This window comes from Lissotriton helveticus, chromosome 1_1, assembly GCF_964261635.1.
Source record: "Lissotriton helveticus chromosome 1_1, aLisHel1.1, whole genome shotgun sequence".
Classification (NCBI taxonomy): Eukaryota; Metazoa; Chordata; class Amphibia; order Caudata; family Salamandridae; genus Lissotriton; species Lissotriton helveticus.
In genome coordinates this window covers 635,870,190-635,891,535 of record NC_136057.1, presented here as the reverse complement: position 1 = coordinate 635,891,535, position 21,346 = coordinate 635,870,190, and the positions used below count along the sequence as shown (strand labels likewise).

Sequence of the window (21,346 nt, the reverse complement as noted above, 5' to 3'; positions counted from 1 at the left end):
CCCGTGCTCACTAAGCCACTGGAGTCAAGCTATCCTGGCTGAAGACGGCTGATAGCCAGAAACCGGTCCTAGGATGCTTGATTCCGGTCCAGGGAAGACATGGCTTGGCAGTTCGGGCTGGACTGTTCCCATGAGGCACAGGGTCAAGACTGATTTGCATATGGCCATGTCTGAACTGGGGTGGCTAGGTGAGAAAAATAACTATGGATTAAACCCAGAACTGTGACTGAGGGTGAATGTTTTGCCATTGTGCAACATTCCGTCCATCAGCTTGTGTGTTTCACTTTCTTTAAGTGCCATTTTCAGAATTGTGACTTAAAATTGGACTTTATGTTCAAGAGGGTTTTGAATTACAATTCTATAGAGATCAAACTCAACATTCCTACCTGGTCCCAATCAAACGTTATCACTTTTTAAATGAAATACCGTGACCCAATACGATTCTATGGGAGAGGTTGGCCTTGAAGTAATTTTTCACTACCAGGGCATGTAAAACCTACAAATATATATGCTCAACTTTTTTAAAACACTATGGGCTGATTAGGGCCTAACCTATTGGTGACATATGTGTTAAAAAGGAATATTTAGGCCTGGCAAAAGGTTTATTTAGCCAGGTCAAATTGGCAGTTGAAAACTGCACACAGGCTGCAATGGCAGGTCTGAGACATGTGGGCTACTTAAGTGGATAGCGCAATAAGTAACAAAGGCCTACTAGAAGTATTAAATTTACAGGCCCTAGGTACACGTAGTACCACTTCACAGGGGACTTATAAGTTAATTAAATGAGCCAATAAGGTGTAAGACAATGTTACCAAGTTTAAAGCAGAGAGGACTTTAGCACTAGTTAGCATTGGTAAAGTGCACAGAGTCCTAAAAGCCAACAGAAACCGCTTCAGAAAACTGGAGGGTTAAGGTAAAAAGTTCTGGAATGACCCTGCATAGAGGGCCAAATCCAATAAAGGTGATGGTGGTGGTGCACACCCACCTTTGGAGGTCAGGGATCTCATTTTACCCCTATATTGACTACTGGCTTTTGAAGGGGGGCTCGCCACAGTCAGTCATACACCCCTCCAGCCGACAGCGAACATTCTGATATCATTGGGGTTCACAATCAACAAGTCAAAGTTGCACCAGACACCTTCACTGATGCTTCCTTTCATTGGAGCTGTCCTGAACACAATACAGATCATGGTCTTTCCTCTATTGCAACATGTCCTGGAGATTTGGGCTATGATCCCCATGTTTCAGCCTCGATCCAGGATCTCGGCTAGAGCAGCTCCAAGGCTTCTAGGCCTTTTAGCCTCATGTTTCTCCTTGTCAACTATGTCATGTGCCATATGCGGGCCATGAAATGGAATATGACGTTTCAATGTGCCCAGCACTCAGGAAACCTCTCAGATGCCATTCAGATTTTGGAGGAAACTGCAGAAGAGATGCAGTGATGGTTGCTTGACCACAATTAGACCAGCAGCAGGCACCTTTTACTTCCCTACCAAGAGCAGACAGTGTTAACGGATGCATCACTTGAGTTCAGGTGATCATCTGTCATATTTACAAATCAGAGGACCCTGGTGTCCAGCAGAAACATGGCTCCATATCAATCTGCTTGAGTTGCAGCCATTTGACTGGCTCTGGCGGCCTTTCTGCCGTCCATCAAAGGGAGGCTGGTGCAGGTTCTTGAGGACGCCACCATGTAGTACTGCAACAAGCAGGGCTGAGGGAGGCACTAGGTCCTGTGCCAAGAGACTTAGAGACTCTGAAATTGGCTGGAGGGCGTGGGTCATGTTGTGGTGCAGGTCATCTTCCGGCACTGGGAACAACCAGGTTCAGATCTTTTCGCACTGCCAAGAATGCACAGTGTCAAAGTATTTTGCACATTGGAGTTTGAGATGTATTCCAGCACTCCCGTACGCTTTCCTGTCCCAGCCTCTGTTGCCCAGAGTTCTGTCAAACACTAGGAATAACTAGGCCCAAGTGATCCAATGGTTGTTTTCTGGGCCAGGAGAGTATGGTACCTGAAACTTCAGGGCAGGCTGAAACTTTGGGAAGATGTTCAGGTGGAGCAGCAGCAGGGCAGGGTCATTGATCCGAACCTGCTATATCAACAACTTCATGTGTGGAGATTGAGTAGCTGCAGTTGACTGTGTCAGATTTGACACCCAAAGTGGTGGATGTCATCCTTGCTGCTAGGTGCCCTTCCATGAAGCATACTTACAACAAGGCGCTGGAACAGCTTTGTGGTCTGGTGTGGTATGGAGTCTGCACATCAGGCCTTTGCAAACCAAACTCTAGGATGTTGTATTGTTTGTTTAGTATTTGCCCCAGCAATGCCTTGCATTAAGCACCACTAAAGGGTATTTGTCTGCCCTTTTAGCCTTTTCGCATTTATCAGATCAACTGTCCTTGTTTAAATCACCTGCTGTGATGCCATTTATTAAAGGTTTGACACACATATCCCTTCGCAAACCATTTGTGATGCCACAGGAGGATCCTAACTTAGTCTTGATGTTTCCCATGTGTACATCCTTCTGGCAGATGCACAGCTGCTCATTGCGTCTTCTGACCTTAAGTACTGTGTTCCTCACTGTGATCATCTTGTAACGTCTCTTGGGGTTAATCTAGTGAATGAAAGAGGGAGTTTATGGATGGCAGGACAAGGAAGTGGTGACAATGAGGAGTTTTTTTGTTATTTCTTATGATGATGATTGATGAAGAATGACATAAGATTATGGCAAAGACGTATGGATTGTGTTATCTTGATAATTCACTGTAAACTCTGAATAGTTCTGTGGTCAAATGTAGTGCTTCATTAATGCATGTGTGAATATGAGATTTTTGTCTTGAGTGAAGGCAGTCATGTATTCTGCAGAATGGTAGGTCAGCAGCTAATTTGCATTTTGTCCACCATCACTCAAGAACTTTACCGTTGACTTTTAAAGTAAGGAAGTCTTCATCAAACCACTTGTTTTCTTTGAAGATTGATTGTTCGACTTTGAGATATTTCATGGTGGCTTGCTGGTTTAACACACAGATGCTGGATTCCACATGCTCACTGGAGATACCTATCAACATTGTAGCACCAGGACAAACTAAGTTAAAAGAAACTTTTAACTCACCGCTGTACAGGTTTCAAGATATGAAGTAAAAACGAATGTAAGGACTCCATGGTTTTGGTCAGTAAATAAAGAAAAGAAAGAATGGAGCAGAGCTACAGAGGATTGTTGTTTTCGGGTTGGAAAGAATTATGTTGTAGTCGATTGTGTTGAAGGCTGGCAGTAAGGTCATGAGAATAAGGAGAGAATACTTATTACCTGTCAGCATTCATATGTCAAAGTACTTAAGAGTCACTGACTCACTGCTCTGCAATAATCAGAAGCTCAAAATTGAAAGCAAGGGGTCTAAAAGAGTTGTTGGAGTATGGCAGGTGAGGTGGGTTGGGGCTACATGTATAGTTCTTAAGGTCAGTGGGATAAAGAATATTTTTTTGAGGGATGACATCAAAATATTGGGACGATGAAGGCATTGTTTCAGGTGTGGGTAAGGAATTGATATGGTGTTGTAGTTTACTGGAGAAGAGGGATACTTGTGCTTTAAAATGTGCAGGTGGCATGCATGGAAGCAGACCTGCTTAAACTTACAGTTAAACTAGGCATTTGCTGTTATTGAGTGGAAAAGGTGAAAGGGTGCTGGAGGATTTCAGCAAAGATGATAGGAGGGAATAATGATATTATGAACCATTGTCTATCAAGAGGTAAGAGAATTACTTGAAAAGGGTGACGGACTCTGAATTAATATTATTGCTCCAGATGAAGATGAGATTTCATTCCACATCATCATTTTCATGGTGTCTGATAACAGGCAAAAGGCCTAGTGACCTCTAGAATACCAGGAGTCCTCAATTTCCCTCTCATAGATACAGTAAATCCTTCGAGCAGTAAACGTGGGGAACAGTTTGAAAACAGTTGGTCTAAGATGCCATCTGCACGTGCTACTATGATCATATCGGTGACTTCCTTAACAATACTTTTGTTGCCACCTGACCTGATCAGAAACTTTTAAAAGATGAAAAATACTCACCTTTCCATTCCCAAAAGCAATCTGTATCGTACCAAAACACATATCATACCCATGACATAAATGTAAAACACATTTTCTCTCAAACACACTAACATTAGGAATGTGCTTTACTTGTATACTCCACACACAGCTCGATGACATCTCAAAGCCCACAAATAATAGTGCACTACTCTACTCTCAATACTTTATTTGTAACCCAAGCGGGTTTAACAGGAGGCCAATCAATGCAGCTTTGAAAGATGTGTACGCCCCATTGTCAAAAGGAGACACTCATTCTTCACACTTCATTGAAATTTGCTACGTTTGCTTTGAAGACAGCTAGACGAGTGTATCATGCAGCCATACAAAATAACCTTAAATACTTTACTGACCTGTACTTCATCTTCTTCATTACTGTTATTGTCCACTTGGGAACACTGTGGAGATTCCGGCCTAAACAGAAAACAAATTGTATAATCAGAAAATTAAAAAATAGTATCCTAATTCCTGTTCTGTATGAATCTTAGGGATGACGATTTCAGAGAGAGCATAAATGCAAAACCCCTTCAAAAACACTATCTAAGGCATGAAGAACACATATGCAAGCAAGCATCACACAGAATGTTATAACCGTCATTCCATGCACTGAAAACTGTAACCACAAAGGGTTTTCAAACATAACTCAAGGGAACAGTGGCACATTTTCGGACAAGGCAAATCCTATAACTATCTGTGTCCTTCACTTCATTTGAAAATCTCTTTTTTTATGAACCGTCCATTCCAAAGAAACACAATTTTATCCGACTTGAACAACACTTTAATTTACTTACATACCAACACACATGTAACTCATAATATTGTCAGCTTTAAATCATGCCTGTACAGATAAGACATAATACTAAAAGAACAAGTAACTTACCTTGGGTAACATTATTTATGGACGATACTCTACCTGTCTGCAGATTCCTCACCTTGTGAATACCCCCAGCCGCCAGACTGATTACATAGATTTCTGTTGGCAATTTCACTTGCTCCAACTAGACTATCCCATCCCAGAATTGATGCAAGAGTTACATATAATCACCACGCCTGTAGACGTCAGTTTCTGTCTGAACCTTTTCTGCACCACTGGATGCAGAGTCATAGGTAGATCAGATTGACTGAATGCAGATATCTAGCTTGGAACCTTTTTAGCATGGAGAAAAGACTCCATGCCAAAGAACGGGGAAGTGGGATGGTCATTCAGGAATATCTACCGGACAGAGTGTTACCGAAGGTAAGTCACTTGTTCTCTGGTGGCTACTTCTAAACGCTGACTCCTCGCCTTGGAAATAGATACCAGAACAGTGACTGCCAAGATGGTGGGTTTGTGGAATGGCTCAGACCAAGAAATCCAGCAGGACCGACAAGGCGAAGAATGACCTAGCTGTCAAGCAGTAGTGCTTCTTGAATGAATGAACTGATGCCAATGATGCAGCATGACAGCTATTCAAAACTGACACTCCTTGTGCCAATGCAGTGGTAGCAGCCTTAGTCCTGCTGGAATAGGCTTGTAAACCTTCCGAGGGCTCCCTCATAGCCAGTGCATAACAGATTTTGATACAGCCGCCTTAAAATGGTTCTTTTCTCCACTGCCTTACCCTTCTTTGCTCCTGTGAACCCCACAGTGAGTTGACCGTCCACCAATGGTCCTTCAGGCGATGGATGTAAAAGTTCAAAACTCTTTGGGATCCAAAACAAATGGAGCCTTTCTTCGTCTTTGTAGGGATGAGGTGGAGCCAAGAATGAGTGAAAGGTGATGGATTACACAATATGAAAGAGCAACATATCTTTGGGCACGAATGCCAGCCTAGTTTGTAGCACCAGTTTGTCCGCAAAAATGTGGTGCATGGTTGCTGGACAACACTAGCAACTCACTCATGCAATGAGCTGATGTTATTATGAGGAAAAGTGTTTTCAAAGTTAGGAGACGCAGAGGACACCTATGAACTGGCACAGCAAATATATAAGAACCAGATTAAGGTCCCACTGTGGGATCACAAAAGGTGTGGGTGGAAATGTGGGTTAATCCTTTCAAAAAACACATCAGAACAGATGATTAGAACAACAAAAGGTTGATCTGGTAAACAAAAAAGGCTGGCAAATGATTTAAAAGTGGCTCTAGCAAGTCCTTGGCGGGGTAAAGACAATTAAAAAAGCAACACATCAGATAATTTTGTATACAACGGTCTTCTTTCATGAGAAGTACACCAAAACACAAACTTCTCCAAGCATCCAGTATATGCGTTTTGGTGGATGGACACCTGCCCATCAAGATGGCATCCACTACCTCAGGAGGGAAGTTAAATGTAATCAGCTGTTGATGCTCAATTTTCCACATAGAGGTATAGATTGCACAGGACAGGATGGAGAACCCTGCCCTGCAGTTGTGAAAGCAGATCCTCCCAAAGCAGCAAGATGATCGGGGAATTGAGGCTCATTCTCCGAAGTTCCAGGTCCAACCCTTTCCTAGCCCAATTCAAAGCCAACAGGATGATAATGGCCTGAATGTTCCTTATCTTCTTCAGAACTCTTGGACAGAAGAGGTAGAAGTGAGACGGCATACAGGAGTCCCAAGCACCACTATAAGCAGAAGGCGTTCTCCAAGGGAGTCACCTTGGGAGCTCCAGTGCACAAAACTTTCATACTGCACATTTTCAGTGGGGGTGTGAAGTCGACCCAGGGTTCTCCACATTGCTGGAAGATACTCTGCATCACCTCTGAATGTAATTGCCATTTATGATTGCTAGGCAATGCCGGCTGAGTTAATCCGCACTGGCATTCAAAGATCCCGCCAGATGGTTGGTTAGCAGAAAGATGCACATTTGTTACAATACCATATGGCGATGGTGTTGTCTGTAAGCATCCGGACCCATGCATAAGAGGATGGTCTCCAGTGCCAAAACAATCGTCCGCAACTCCAGCACATTGATGTGGAGACCGGAGACCTCTGATGTCCATCTCCCCCAAATGGCAACAATGCATCCATGATGACAGTCAACTCTGGGTGGGGTAAGGAGAGAGGTCTGCTGCCAATCCAATTGAGGGCCAGCAGCCAAGACTGAGGCGGATCTTTCGATGTGTCCTCCAAAATCTGGATAAAGTCCGACTTCAGATCTCACTGCATAGCTCGTAAATGTCATCTGGAGTGTTCTGCATTCAGGGGGCGAGGCGGTCCACAAGCCTAGGAGTTGCTCTCACTGATATCCAATAGAGAGTTTGAGACATAAGGATCATACCCCTAATGTCCTGGACTCCTTGTGTTGTGAGGGTAATAGGGCCTGTGTACAAACACTCCCATTTATACATGTTCACGTTTAAAGTTGATACCTTCGAGACTACATAACACGCTGAGCGAGGGGGTAGGTGTTCCAGGTTCTATGCTTCAGGCAACTATCAAAGTAATCCCAAAAATGGGCAAAGACTTTAGCGACTGTGCTTCGTAGCTCCAGATCTCCTTCCTCAGTGTTGACATTTTTACTAGTATTTTAGCACAATGACTCGCTCCCTATTTCCAAGGCTTAGTAGACTCTGATCAAGCCGGCTTTATTTTAGAACATGGGTGTAGCGACAACACAAAAAGATTGTGCCATCTCCTGGATAAGACACAAAGGACACGGGTCTCAACACTTTTGCTGATGGTCGATGCTGAGAAAGTGGCCATACTTGAGCCGGGTGCTGAAACGGTTGGGACTAGGGCCTCGACTACGAGGCTAGATTCAATCATGTTACACGGCCCCCAAAGCAAACATCCGGGTTATGGGGATAAGATCCTCCACGTTCCCAATAGAGCGGGGGACCAGACAGGGGGGTCTTGTCCACCCCTGGACTTTGCGCTCTACATGGATCCATTTGCAGAGCGAATAAGGACCAACCGATGGATCTCCAGTATAAAGATGGGGGAATTGAGTACAAAATAATGCAGACGAAATGCTCTGGACTCTCACCAACCCTTCGGTGTCTCTGGAGGCCATCACAACTGAGATGGCTGCATTTCAAAACGCGTCTGAATATAAAATCAATCCTCAGAAGTCTCTAAATCCTCTGTGTGATAATTTCAAAGGCAGAACGTGCCCGTCTCAGTGGTCAATTCCCATACTGCTGGGCAGAGGGTGGTATTCCGTATCTTGGGCTTATATACCTCACACTTGCAGCCACAGCCACACACAACTATGGGGCCCTCTTAACATTGGAAAGCAACAACCTCACCAAGTGGAAGGCCCATAAACTCTCGTGGTTGGGACGCCTGGCAGCAGTTAAAATGACACTCCTCCATAAGCTCCTATACACACACTGCCTATTCAGCCTCCCCGCGGGTCTTAGACAGGTTATAATCATACATCTGGGATTTTGTCTAGGAGGGACGACGATCGAGGATGGCGAGGGCGTCCTCATATCTCCCTCTGTCTGCGGGGGGCCTGGGTGTCCCGAAGCTGCGCTACTATTACCAGGCGGCACAGCTCTGATACATGGTAGAATGGTCCCGTCCACTCACCAAAAAGCACTGGTGTTTCATTGACCAAGCTATTGCGGGAATACACATTTGGAAGATACTGTGGCGGCTGCCAATATCATATAGGCAAAAAGGAGTGTATGTTTCCCCAGTGGTGCGGACCACGGTGGGTGTACTGGATAGGGTACAACTGCGACACGGTCTCTCTACCCCAATCTCACCACAGACTGCCTTGATAGGAAATCCAGTCTTAACACGTGCAGCAACAGGAACGGCGTTCAGGGTAAGGCAGGAAGCCAATTGCAAGAGGGTGGGAGATCTGTTTGAAGGCGATGGGCTGGCGGACTTCTGTACACTGCAAATCAACTTCGGCTTGCCGGAACGGCGCACTGGCAGTACCGTATGGTGGCCCATTGGGTTACACAACCCAGGATCTGCCTTCATGCCCGTAGAGTATTTATTGATGGCATTCGAGAAGTGGATGCTTACGCAGATAAGTGGTAAAAAGCTTCTCTCAGATTGCTATTGCTATTCAGTCTTGATAATGCCGGCCTGCCCTCCTGCTTCACCTGCTCGTGCTCAGTGGGAGAGAAAGAGTGCGAACGTCCATTCATGGATAAGGAGTGGACTGACATACTACACCGGTCAGGTACTTCAGCACTTAACATGACTAGCAAGGGAAATGCTCCTAAAGGTTGCCCATTACTGGTACCATACTCCGGCCAGGGTGGCTGCTTGGAATCACACCAGGGAAGGGCAATGTTGGCATCGCTGTGGGCAACAGGGTACACTTACACCTATATTATAGCAGTGTCCGAAACTGGACACCTATTGGTCCAAAGTCTTGGAAGCTGATAACACCATATCAGACAGATATACCCAAATTTCCCAGCTATTTACTCTTGGGCCTGCCCAATCCCCTCACATATGCACTGCAGTTATATAAGGGTAAAGCGATTATCCAACTGTTGGGGGCGGCAAAACAAATCCTATTGGCCAGGTGAGGCACGGAAACCGTCCAGTCACATTTAGATTGGCTGCATAGGGTCTGGGACATAGTGGGCACGGCGAAGCTAAACGCTACAGCTACACAGCACCTACCACGTTTTGAGAAAACGTGGCAACCCTGCATACAATACTTGTCGGAGGAGTTCCAGTGTGGAAAAGTAAATTTTGCTATGTTCTGTGTCCCTACGCGTCCTCCATCATATGTTATCTGTGCATGATTAATATGCATATGTTATTCCCCATGTTCGATTAAAGACGCAATTATAGTTGTGTCCACCTTTAGTATGTCAGTTTCCAGTTCTCGTGAATACTACGAATATCAGGCCTATGTAAAGCTACGTTGCCACGTTTCTCAGTGTGCACGTTATTTCATTGTAAAGTCCCCGTTTCTAGGCCTCAAAAGGGCCTGGACACCAGATTCAGCTCCTGTCCCCTGAAGCCTCGCTGAGGAGCGATACAGCCCCCACCTGTATCCTCGACCCTTCACTTACTTCCTGCCTCGCAGTGCCCGGTTCAGCCTGGCTCTGCTTCTGAGTCTGCCAAGAGTATGTTATGATTCGAGTTATCAGTACAGCCCTCCTTCTCTGCATTCCTAAAGCTACTGAATCGCATCAATAGTTTCCGTCATTGTCTAGCCTCTACGTCTCCATGTAAGAGAAATACTGTATTTAATGGTCATTTAATATTCTTCATCACGCACTACATGTAGAATAATGCATGCTCCAGTCTTAGAGTCTGTTCGCCTTTACCCCGATAACATTTGGATTCTATCAACATGTTCTCTAAACATCAGATACTAGATACTGCTTAGGTACATGTCGCCCTGACTCTCCAGACTTCAGTCTCTGCTCCTAGCACAGAGTTCATAGCCCCCAGCTTCTCCTAGTAACACGTCATTGCCAGTTTGCGCGCACCATCAGGTTAGAGGTCCCGGCTCCTTAGGTAGCCCCCTCCATGGTTTCCACCCCATTCATGACATATTCTGTTACGTTTGCATCACATGTCTATGTATACGCCCTGTTACACCTCTTTTCACCCTTATCTTTCGCGACTGCTACGCGTCACGCCTATTGCTCTTCCCACTGCTACGCCTATTGCGATGTAATGCTATGTGTTTGCGTTATGTATATACGCTCATGTACTGTTATTAAAAAGTTATCCTTCCTAGCCTTCTTGTCCAGATCCTGGCAGCGCTGCCAGGGCTTGCCATCCTATTCCTGTGCAGGTTGTCCTGTCCCTGTCTTTATGCTGTATTAAACCTGCAAAAACTCCTACTACCTCGAATCTTGACTCTTATTTATTGAGCTATCTGTTATTCATTTATGCATTCAAAAAGAGAGGTATTATTTATTTATTTACCACATAATGGCGCCCGAATAGGGACTTGCCCTTTCCCCACGCGTCGGTGAAGCCACGCCGACCCCCTGACCCTCTGCAGTCGTGACGGAACTCTTCTGCGCACCGGCAGATATTTCTGCTTCAAGTATCCCTCAGGCCCACGGAGGAGACGGAGGAGGCGGTCCAGCATCCAGACGAGACGGTGGAGGAACGCGGCGAGTCCCGACCAGAGCCCAAGCCGAGAGTCCAAGGTCCGAGGTATCCGGAGGCCCACCCGTAACAGAAGTCCGAAGTTCGTCCGTCCGGCATCCAAGCAGTCCCGTCCAGTCTGAGGCCTTCCGTTCTTACTGCCCGGTGAGTACCATTACTGGGGTAGTATCTAGACAGGGTCAATTTAATTGACTCTGGTCCGTGGGTTGGTGGTACACAAGCCCACAAACGAAGTGTCCACTCCGGTGGATACGGGTCCTGACGTGTCTCTGTATGAGACCGGTAAGTTTCGTACTGTTTCAGCAGTGCATCTAGTTTCTGTTCTAGTCAGTTCTGTTCTCGAGAAAATTCATGTATTCTGTTTTCCGTATTCCAGGTAGTATTCTGTTCGAACTGTTATTCTGAATGTTCTTCATGTATCTTGATGTCGTGGTATGAGTGTGAAGTAGTTATCGTGTTTATTGTGTATCGTATTGTGTCCAGATTATAGTTCAGTCATGCCGCTCTTTTCAAAACTGCGTCAGTTGAGAACTAGAAAAGGTCTGCTAGAAGCAGCAGTTCCAGTCCCGCCTAGGGACAGTCCAGGTCATTTTATGTATCAGAAGCATGGCATAAGCGCCATATTGTATCTAGATTTATGGGTCGAGTATACCAAACAGTTAGAGGAAAAGTATAGATGGCCTGTGTCAGGCACATGGGATGCCGAGTGCATCATGAGAGTAGAAGAAGCATTATGGAAAAAGAAAGCCAGACAGTCACAGAAAGATGCCATCGAGTTATGGCGCAAAGAATCTCATAAAAGAACCGAAAAAGAAATCAGAAAGTCAGAATTAAGTAGAGAATCCTTGGAACGAGCCCAAGAAAGGGAATTAATCGAGATTGGTGAACGAGTTAAAACCGAACAGTCAGACAGACAGAGGCATGCTCTTATTAAGGGTATGTATCCTCTTCTTGCCGAGGGCCTGCCAAAAGCGACCCCGGAGGCATCCAGTAACTTTCCGCCACCATTAGTTCCGACCAAGCTACGTCACAAACAGACCGCAGCTGATATTTTCATTTCGTCCTATTTGGACGACACAGTCCCAGAATATGCAAATCCTGTTCGCGCTCCGCCAGTCCCTGTAAATCAGGCACTCCCCGTTTCTCCAGACACCGGGGTACCCCTTGCAGTACCTGTTACGGTCCCCCCGGTCCAGCCCGCCATACCAGTTCAGCCCGCATTTCAATTTCCTGCCACACTAGTACGAAGAGGATCAGTCGACGATTCTAGTTTAGGGGCCGCAGGAGGAGGTCCTCCTCAGACCCCGCCGCCACACAAGCGTTTAACGTTAGTCGAATTACATGCACAAGCGTCACAGCGTACGCCCAGATATCAGTCTGTAGCAGAAATAAGAAAAGCCCTTAATGAATGCGGCTATGATCCAGTCCCAGGCGAGGATAATATGGTTTTATATTCATTACGTGTAAGAAAGGTGGCCGAGTATCTAGTCACCCTACCGAATATGAAAGAAGATCTAGACAGAATATATCGTTTCATCCGTACAGGGGATGATCCAGAAAGCATTGGCGAAGTCATGTCTCAAAGGAAAGCCGAGATCCAGCTCATGATACTAAAGTTTTTGATTAATTGTTTAATAAGAGAACAAGATTACCCGTCCAAAGATCAAGCCGAAATGAGAACCCTGACAAAGTGGAGTGATAATATAGCCGAGGGTAAGCACAGGACCATCAGTGCTATGGAAAGTATGTACAAGAAAATCCGTAAAGAAATAATAAAGTTACACGAACAGCGTAAAGCAGCACAAGTAAGCGAGAAAGAAAGTAACTCTGATACTGAAGAGGTAGACGACGAGGATCCCGCCAGAATAGCGTATGTAGGAAAATCTAGATTTCCAGATCGCCATTTACGCCTAGAACACAAGTCAACTTTCCATCATCCATCACCAGAACAAGGTTCTCTAGAACAAGTGTTTCAAGCTACCGATCACATTCTGAAATCACGAATCGGTTATAGTGAGTTAAGTACTATGCATGAACAAGAACTAGCCCGATCAGCAGTCCGATGGACTACTGATTCTACCACTTTTCCAGACGAAATAGTGGCACAAATGTTTCTGAAAATGCCCCCAGCCGAGCAACGACTGGCGGGTATGTATATGATTCAGCACCTCATTACAATGTATGAGGGTCAGCACTCTGATCCAGGCCCGTTACATGATATCCTGAACGAGTTACTCCAGTATAGATGGAAAGGTTTAGGTACCGATTTAATTAGTGTCATTCTAGAACAGCGTCACAAATATAGAACGTTTTTGAACCCGCATTTTGTTCATGTCTCACCCCCAGAAAGTAAACCATTTTACATAGAGAGACAGAATCCGTTACGAGAAGTCCACCCAGTTAGAGGAACGGGTGGCGAACTAGAACGAGTGTTTGTTTACACCCCGATCACAAAGATGGAACTCTTAGAGATGAAAAAATTAATCCCCTGTCATGATAAAGATCCAGCAGGGTTCCATCGAGAATTAAAAGACATGCTCCGTATGGGAGAATACACGTATCCAGATATAATTAAAATGTTAAAGGTTCTGCTGCCCGCAGGGGTGTATGAAAAGCTCAAGGAAAAAGAATGGGAGGTGGGAGAGAAAAAGATCGATTGGGCAGTCCTAGAAGCTGAAGATAAGGCACGAGTACCAGGTACCGGTCTTGGAGCGAAATGTAAAGAATTACCTGAATTATTGATTCAAGTTTTACCCAGATTGTTAACAACGAAAAAGGAAGACTGGGATGCAATCTCAGCCTGTAAACAGAAACAAGACGAAGACATTAGTGATTTTTATTCTAGATTTGAGAAATGTGTTAGCATCAACAGTGGCCTCAAGACAAGTAGTGAGTCATACCCTCACCTTTTTGTTACTAAATTAGTCGAGAATTCAAGTCAACAAATTAAGAATCGAGTTTTGAAAGTCGAAAGTACCTGGCAAGCTAATACCCCGTCCCAGATGTTACAGATGCTCCAATACCACCAGAATAGAATTAGAGAAGAGCAAGAACACGAGAGAAAACGTATGAAAGACACGAAAATGAAAGTACTAGTTGCACAATCTGTTCCTCAAGACAGTCAGAAGAGGGGTCCGAATCAAGCCAGTCATCCTGCAGCTCCCGTTAAAGGGAACTGCAATTATTGTAAACAGCCAGGTCATTTTATAAACGAGTGTGCAGTTCTGAAACACAACATAGCTACTGGTAAGACTAAAGAAAGACCACGTCCGCCTAGACAAGAACAAGTTTCACAGACTCCTCAGCCACAGAATGCACCACAGACAGTTACAGCACCGCAGCCCATCGCTGCAACACAGCACGTTACACAGCAGATGTACCAGTATGCACAGTCTGAGTATCCAGAGTATCAGCCATATTCATGAAACAGCCTAGAGAGGGAGGTAGGCTTGCCTCTCATTGAGATACCTGTAGATCAAGAAGGTCCCTATGTTCACAGTCAAGTATTAGGGAAAGACAGAAAGTTTTTGATTGATACAGGGGCAAGTAGGACCACAATTAGCCACGCCGAAGTTCCAGGGGCTCCGCTCTCAGGCTCAAGAAATGTTTCCCTTGGATTTTCAGGAAAACCCATTGTAAATGAAATATCAAAGCCAGTTACTCTAGAAGTAGGTCCATTGTCCCGTACTACTGACCTGTTACTTACTAAGTCATGTCCAGAGAATCTATTAGGTATTAAAACACTGAAAGAGTTAGGTGCAGTTATATGCTGTTCCCCAGAGGGAATACGATTGTTCCTGCGTGACTTTAAGGGTCACTATGTATTACGAGATTTTGATCCCAGATTGTCCAATGTTCCGCAGCATCTATGGGCGCAAGGTCCAACTGATGTTGGTTATATGCAAATCACACCCCATCGTGTGACTCTCAAGCCAGGTGTAGTGTTACCACGAATCAGACAGTACAGATTGCCACCTGAGGCTGTAGCAGCCTTATCCAAAATTATTGACGAGCTCATGGCTCAAGGAGTGGTTGTAGAAACTGACTCCAATGTATGCAATTCTCCGATCATTCCTGTTATGAAACGTACTGATCCAAATGCACCCCCAGTATATCGATTAGTGATTGACCTACGAGAGCTTAATAAATGTATTATTCCCCAGTACCCAGTTGTCCCAGATATCTCTTCCCTATTGACAGCCATTGATTCAGAAGCCTCATTTTTTACAGTCATAGACCTCAAGAATGCATTTTTTAGTGTCCCCATTCATCTAGACAGCCAGTTCCTTTTCGGATTTTGTTTAAATGGAAGGAGCTATATGTTCACACGAGCTCCTCAAGGTTTCACAGAAAGTCCTAGTATTTACAGTCAAGCACTTAAGAGACAACTGGACAACATTCACATGCCAACTGACACTGCCCTGCTCCAGTATGTCGATGATCTACTGGTCACAGCCCGTTCTGAACGTGCTTGCGAGCGAGCATCCCTCACAGTTCTGTATTTCCTAGCCGAGATGGGGCACAAGGTGTCCCCTTCGAAGCTTCAATTCTGTGTCCAGCAAGTGGTCTACTTAGGACACTTACTGTCCAAGAGGGGTAGGCAGTTGACACCTGACCGTATCCAGTTAATAGCGAGTCTTCCTCAGCCCAAGACCCAGAAGGAGGTACGTGCTTTTATCGGCCTCACTTCTTACTGCCGACAATGGATTCCTCAGTATGCATTTCTAGCCAAGCCACTGATACAGTTAACGACACAGGAGGCAGCCGTATCGACTGTCCTCCCTTGGACATCTGAACATACACTCAGTTTCAATGAGTTAAAGAAAGCCCTATGTCAAGCTCCAGTTCTAGCTACACCAAACTACAGTAAGCCTTTTACACTTTTCGTCACGGAACGCGAAGGTACCGCATTATCTGTTCTCACACAAGATCAAGCAGGACAATACAAGCCTTGTGCTTATTTTTCGAGCACATTAGATCCTGTAGCCCAGGCTCTCCCTGCGTGCCTCAAGTCAGTTGCAGCCACAGCACTAGCTATCAGACAAAGTGATTCCATAGTATTAGGACACTCCCTGACAGTACAAGTTCCACACTCCGTGGAAGTTCTTTTAAACCGAACACAGACTCAGCACTTGACAATTGCACGTTTAACAGGTTATGAATTGACACTGTTCCAGCCACACATAGAAATCAGACGCTGCAACATCCTGAACCCTGCTACACTGTTACCATCAGTTACTTTAAGTCCGGACACACACGACTGTGTGGAAGTAGTTAATATTACGACAAAGCCAAGACAAGATCTGACAGATATTCCATTACCAGATCCCGACCTGACACTTTATGTGGATGGTTCATGTATGAGAACAAGTACAGGAGAACTAGTCGCCGCGTATGCAGTGACTACCGACACCGAAGTTATTAAGACACACCGTATTGACACCCTGTCCGCTCAAGCAGCAGAGCTAGTTGCTCTGACACAAGCCTGCATACACGCTAAGAACCGGAAAGTTAATGTTTACACAGATTCACGCTACGCATTTGGAGTCGTACACGACTTTGGAGTGCTCTGGCAGGAGAGAGGTTTCATGACTTCTCATGGAACCAAGATTCAGCATGGTCTCCTTATTCAAGCTCTGTTAGATGCAATACATTTACCGACATCCATTGCTATCATGAAATGCAAAGCACACACGAAAGTTACTGACATTATTTCCCAGGGTAACGATCTAGCAGATCGCACAGCCAAGCTTACAGCACAGACTCCAGACATTCCAGTTAACATGACACACACTCCAGATCCGACTACATGTATGACAGTTAAGGACCCTACTCAAGATGTCATAGATATCCAGTTACATGCTACTCCCGAAGAAATCAAGAAATGGTCCGAACAAGGAGGGGTCCAGACAGATCAAGGATGGTTAACGAAAGGAAAAGCCACTTGGTTTCTCCCCGACTCTATGGTTCAAGTCATTATCAATACCGCACATAGTCCAGCACATTTAGGAGAAAAAGCTATGTTAGACAGTATCCAGAACATTTGGTTCAACAAGCATTTACGAGCTGCAGCCAAGCAGAAAGTCCGTACCTGTATGATATGTTGTCAGTTTAATCCAGGTAAAAGTGTCCCGGTGGAACAAGGTGGATTTCAAACTCCTGACCACCCTTTTGAAGTCCTCCAGATGGATTATATTCAGATGGAGCGATGTCGAGGTTTCAAGTATGTCCTTGTAGTTGTATGCGCTTTGTCCAGGTGGACAGAAGCATATCCAGTCCCAGATTACACAGCCGCGACCACTGCCAAGCAGTTGGTTCGTGAGTTCTTCCCCCGTTATGGACTCCCTAGGGTCGTATATTCTGATAACGGCCAGCCATTCTCCTCAGAGTTAATGAAGCATGTTTCCCTTTTGTTAGGGTACCAGTGGAAGTTCCATTGTGTACGCCATCCTGAAGCAGCAGGTCTCGTAGAGAGACATAACCAGACCCTGAAAATTCGCATCACCAAAGTATGTAAAGAGAAAGGTGTGGACTGGCTAGTAGCTCTGCCAGTCGCTTTGTTCTATATGCGCATGGTCGCACATTCCAGATCAGGTCTGTCCCCGTATGAGGTCGTTTTCGGCCGCCCCCCTAACGTGTGGGGTACACCCAGACCCCGAAGTATTACCGATGTTTCAAGTAATATGCTGACAGATTACCTAGCTTCCTTGATGTCTGCCCTCAACTCTTGTCGTTCACAGGTTGCCGCCGCATTTCCAGACAATACCGAGGTGGCACCGCATGAAATCGTTCCAGGATCCATGGTCCTGGTGCGAAATTTTGACCGCTCAAGTCCGCTGGAGCCTCGCTGGAAGGAGCCCCGACAGGTCCTCCTCGCCACCCGTACAGCCGTGAAGTTGGAGGGACGCAAAGGCTGGGTGCATCTTTCACATATAAAGAAGTTTTATGGACTGAAACCGGTCTCAAAGAACATTTCCCAGGATTCAAAGGATTACCAAAGTACTATTCTTAAGGACTGTCCCGCAAAGAACAATGATACTGCACCCTCCCCGTTAGAGAAAACTCCGCAGCAGGAGTATAAGTTGAAACTCCAGTCTAGTAAAATAAGTCAGCCAGTTTGATTGTCTAAGTCCTCCCCTAGGTGAAACGGTTAGACTGTTTCTGACATGTATAAAATAGACCCCCATAGTGAGAGAGTTAGTCAAAACTCAATCCGATGTATCGTTTTTCTATGTTTCATATTATTTCTCAGCATTATGATTTCCTGCACCAGTTATGCATTTTATCTGTATTTTCCAGTCTCTCATGTAAATAAGTCTTCTAATGTTACAGTAGAACACACGTTTAGTGATCTGCCTCCTCATGAACTCTCTTACCGCCTCGCTATGCGAAATAATTCTTTCATCCGCATGTTACATTATTCACACCAGACCAGCAATGCCACTAATTGTTGGGTGTGTGGTCGACTCCCCCCTTTCCAGACACCGAAGGGAGTTCTGCCACTCTTTCCTTATCCTTTTTCACATAATGGTTCGTGTGGAGCATGGTCCACGTTAACGTCATCCTCAACAGATATGTCTTTTCTTAACAGTACGTGTTTTCCAGACAAGCAAGGTCTCCCCCACAGAACCGGGTTAGATCTAGAAAATGAAGTGTATAATTTAGGTAATTATTCTTCGAATTTCATGGTCCTGAATGTTCAGTCTGATACTACCCCAGACTTACCTGCTATTTCAGTATTACCAGTCAAAGGCGAATTATGTGTCCGAAATAATGGTTCTACACACGTAGGACATAGTGATTGTACTACTATTGTCAAGTATAGTGACAGTAGGAAATCTATTTTCAAAGCTTCACGTCATTCTTATTTTATTTGTGGTCAGACCGCATATGTTCGTCTGCCCCTCGATTGGGAGGGAACCTGTTACATTGCCTTCCTACTGCCACCGGTTTTTCTAGCCCCACCCGACTACCATAGGAATTCCCACCTAGTACATACTAGACACAAGAGAAACCTCCCGATTGTCGATTATACTGAAACTGCTCTAGAACAATATATAGATATCAATAAAGGTGTCTTCCCTTATTTAGGTACAGTTGTGAATAGTAAACTGATACGTAGGTTAACCAGAACCCTTGAAGCAGTAGTAATTGAGACTACTTCTGCTCTAAGTAATTTAACCGAAGAACAATCCTTTATGAGAATTGTCGTGCTCCAGAATCGTCTCGTCCTTGACGTCATATTGGCCGATAGGGGCGGGGCCTGTAGAGTCATCGGATCTAGTTGCTGCATTTTCATTCCAAATAACGCGCCGTCTGTTTATTCAGCTATAACCAGACTTCATAAAATTGCCCATCTGTTACACCAAAATCCAGGCACCTGGACATGGTCCGGTTGGTTCTGGAATATAATTTCCGCCTGGGGATGGAAAGTCTTGTCCTTTCTAGGTATTGCAGTAGCGATCATATTTAGCTGCTGCCTCTGTATACAATGTGGCCCTGCGATTTGCGGCATTTGTGCTACCTCTTGTATTCCTAGTCCCAAGCCCCGTTCTAAAACCCGTTCCCAGAAAATTCGAGACGAGCAAATGATACTGTACGAAATAATAGATGGTATCATGAATATTGATGTTTCCTGAAGGAAACGTAGTGACAAGGAGGGAATGTGGAAAAGTAAATTTTGCTATGTTCTGTGTCCCTACGCGTCCTCCATCATATGTTATCTGTGCATGATTAATATGCATATGTTATTCCCCATGTTCGATTAAAGACGCAATTATAGTTGTGTCCACCTTTAGTATGTCAGTTTCCAGTTCTCGTGAATACTACGAATATCAGGCCTATGTAAAGCTACGTTGCCACGTTTCTCAGTGTGCACGTTATTTCATTGTAAAGTCCCCGTTTCTAGGCCTCAAAAGGGCCTGGACACCAGATTCAGCTCCTGTCCCCTGAAGCCTCGCTGAGGAGCGATACAGCCCCCACCTGTATCCTCGACCCTTCACTTACTTCCTGCCTCGCAGTGCCCGGTTCAGCCTGGCTCTGCTTCTGAGTCTGCCAAGAGTATGTTATGATTCGAGTTATCAGTACAGCCCTCCTTCTCTGCATTCCTAAAGCTACTGAATCGCATCAATAGTTTCCGTCATTGTCTAGCCTCTACGTCTCCATGTAAGAGAAATACTGTATTTAATGGTCATTTAATATTCTTCATCACGCACTACATGTAGAATAATGCATGCTCCAGTCTTAGAGTCTGTTCGCCTTTACCCCGATAACATTTGGATTCTATCAACATGTTCTCTAAACATCAGATACTAGATACTGCTTAGGTACATGTCGCCCTGACTCTCCAGACTTCAGTCTCTGCTCCTAGCACAGAGTTCATAGCCCCCAGCTTCTCCTAGTAACACGTCATTGCCAGTTTGCGCGCACCATCAGGTTAGAGGTCCCAGCTCCTTAGGTAGCCCCCTCCATGGTTTCCACCCCATTCATGACATATTCTGTTACGTTTGCATCACATGTCTATGTATACGCCCTGTTACACCTCTTTTCACCCTTATCTTTCGCGACTGCTACGCGTCACGCCTATTGCTCTTCCCACTGCTACGCCTATTGCGATGTAATGCTATGTGTTTGCGTTATGTATATATGCTCATGTACTGTTATTAAAAAGTTATCCTTCCTAGCCTTCTTGTCCAGATCCTGGCAGCGCTGCCAGGGCTTGCCATCCTATTCCTGTGCAGGTTGTCCTGTCCCTGTCTTTATGCTGTATTAAACCTGCAAAAACTCCTACTACCTCGAATCTTGACTCTTATTTATTGAGCTATCTGTTATTCATTTATGCATTCAAAAAGAGAGGTATTATTTATTTATTTACCACACCAGGAGCTGTCCTTCCCAATATTTGCAGATTCTGCGCCTAACACAGGCTCCAGCCGCGGCCCATTAGCCATAGGACGTCATCCAGGCTAGACCAGTCACACGCCTGTCCCCGATTCTTTTTACTGTCATGTTTCTGTGTTTCGTTCCTTCTGTGCTTAAATGATACACACAGATGTAGGCGGATTGTTGTGTATCATGTGCTTATAAAATCAATAAAATAGATTTCAAACCTAAAGTTGACACCTTTATAGACGATGCAATGTTGCTACAGTATCCTCAAATATATGAAGTAAAATTAAGGGAGAAGCAGCAACATTGGCAGTACGCCAACATCTCCCGAAAGTCGCTTTGGCAGACCAAGAG

At 45.0% G+C, this 21,346-nt stretch overlaps 1 protein-coding gene across 1 annotated transcript in view; it reads right to left on the bottom strand.

Annotated features, from left to right (window-relative positions):
* Positions 1–21,346, bottom strand: part of CDC123 (cell division cycle 123) — a 458,927-nt gene that overhangs the window by 302,998 nt on the left and 134,583 nt on the right. The window contains exon 3 of the mRNA XM_078674168.1: positions 4,449–4,509. Within this exon, the coding sequence (XP_078530294.1) occupies positions 4,449–4,509 (61 nt within the window). The remainder of the gene's footprint in view (positions 1–4,448; positions 4,510–21,346) is intronic.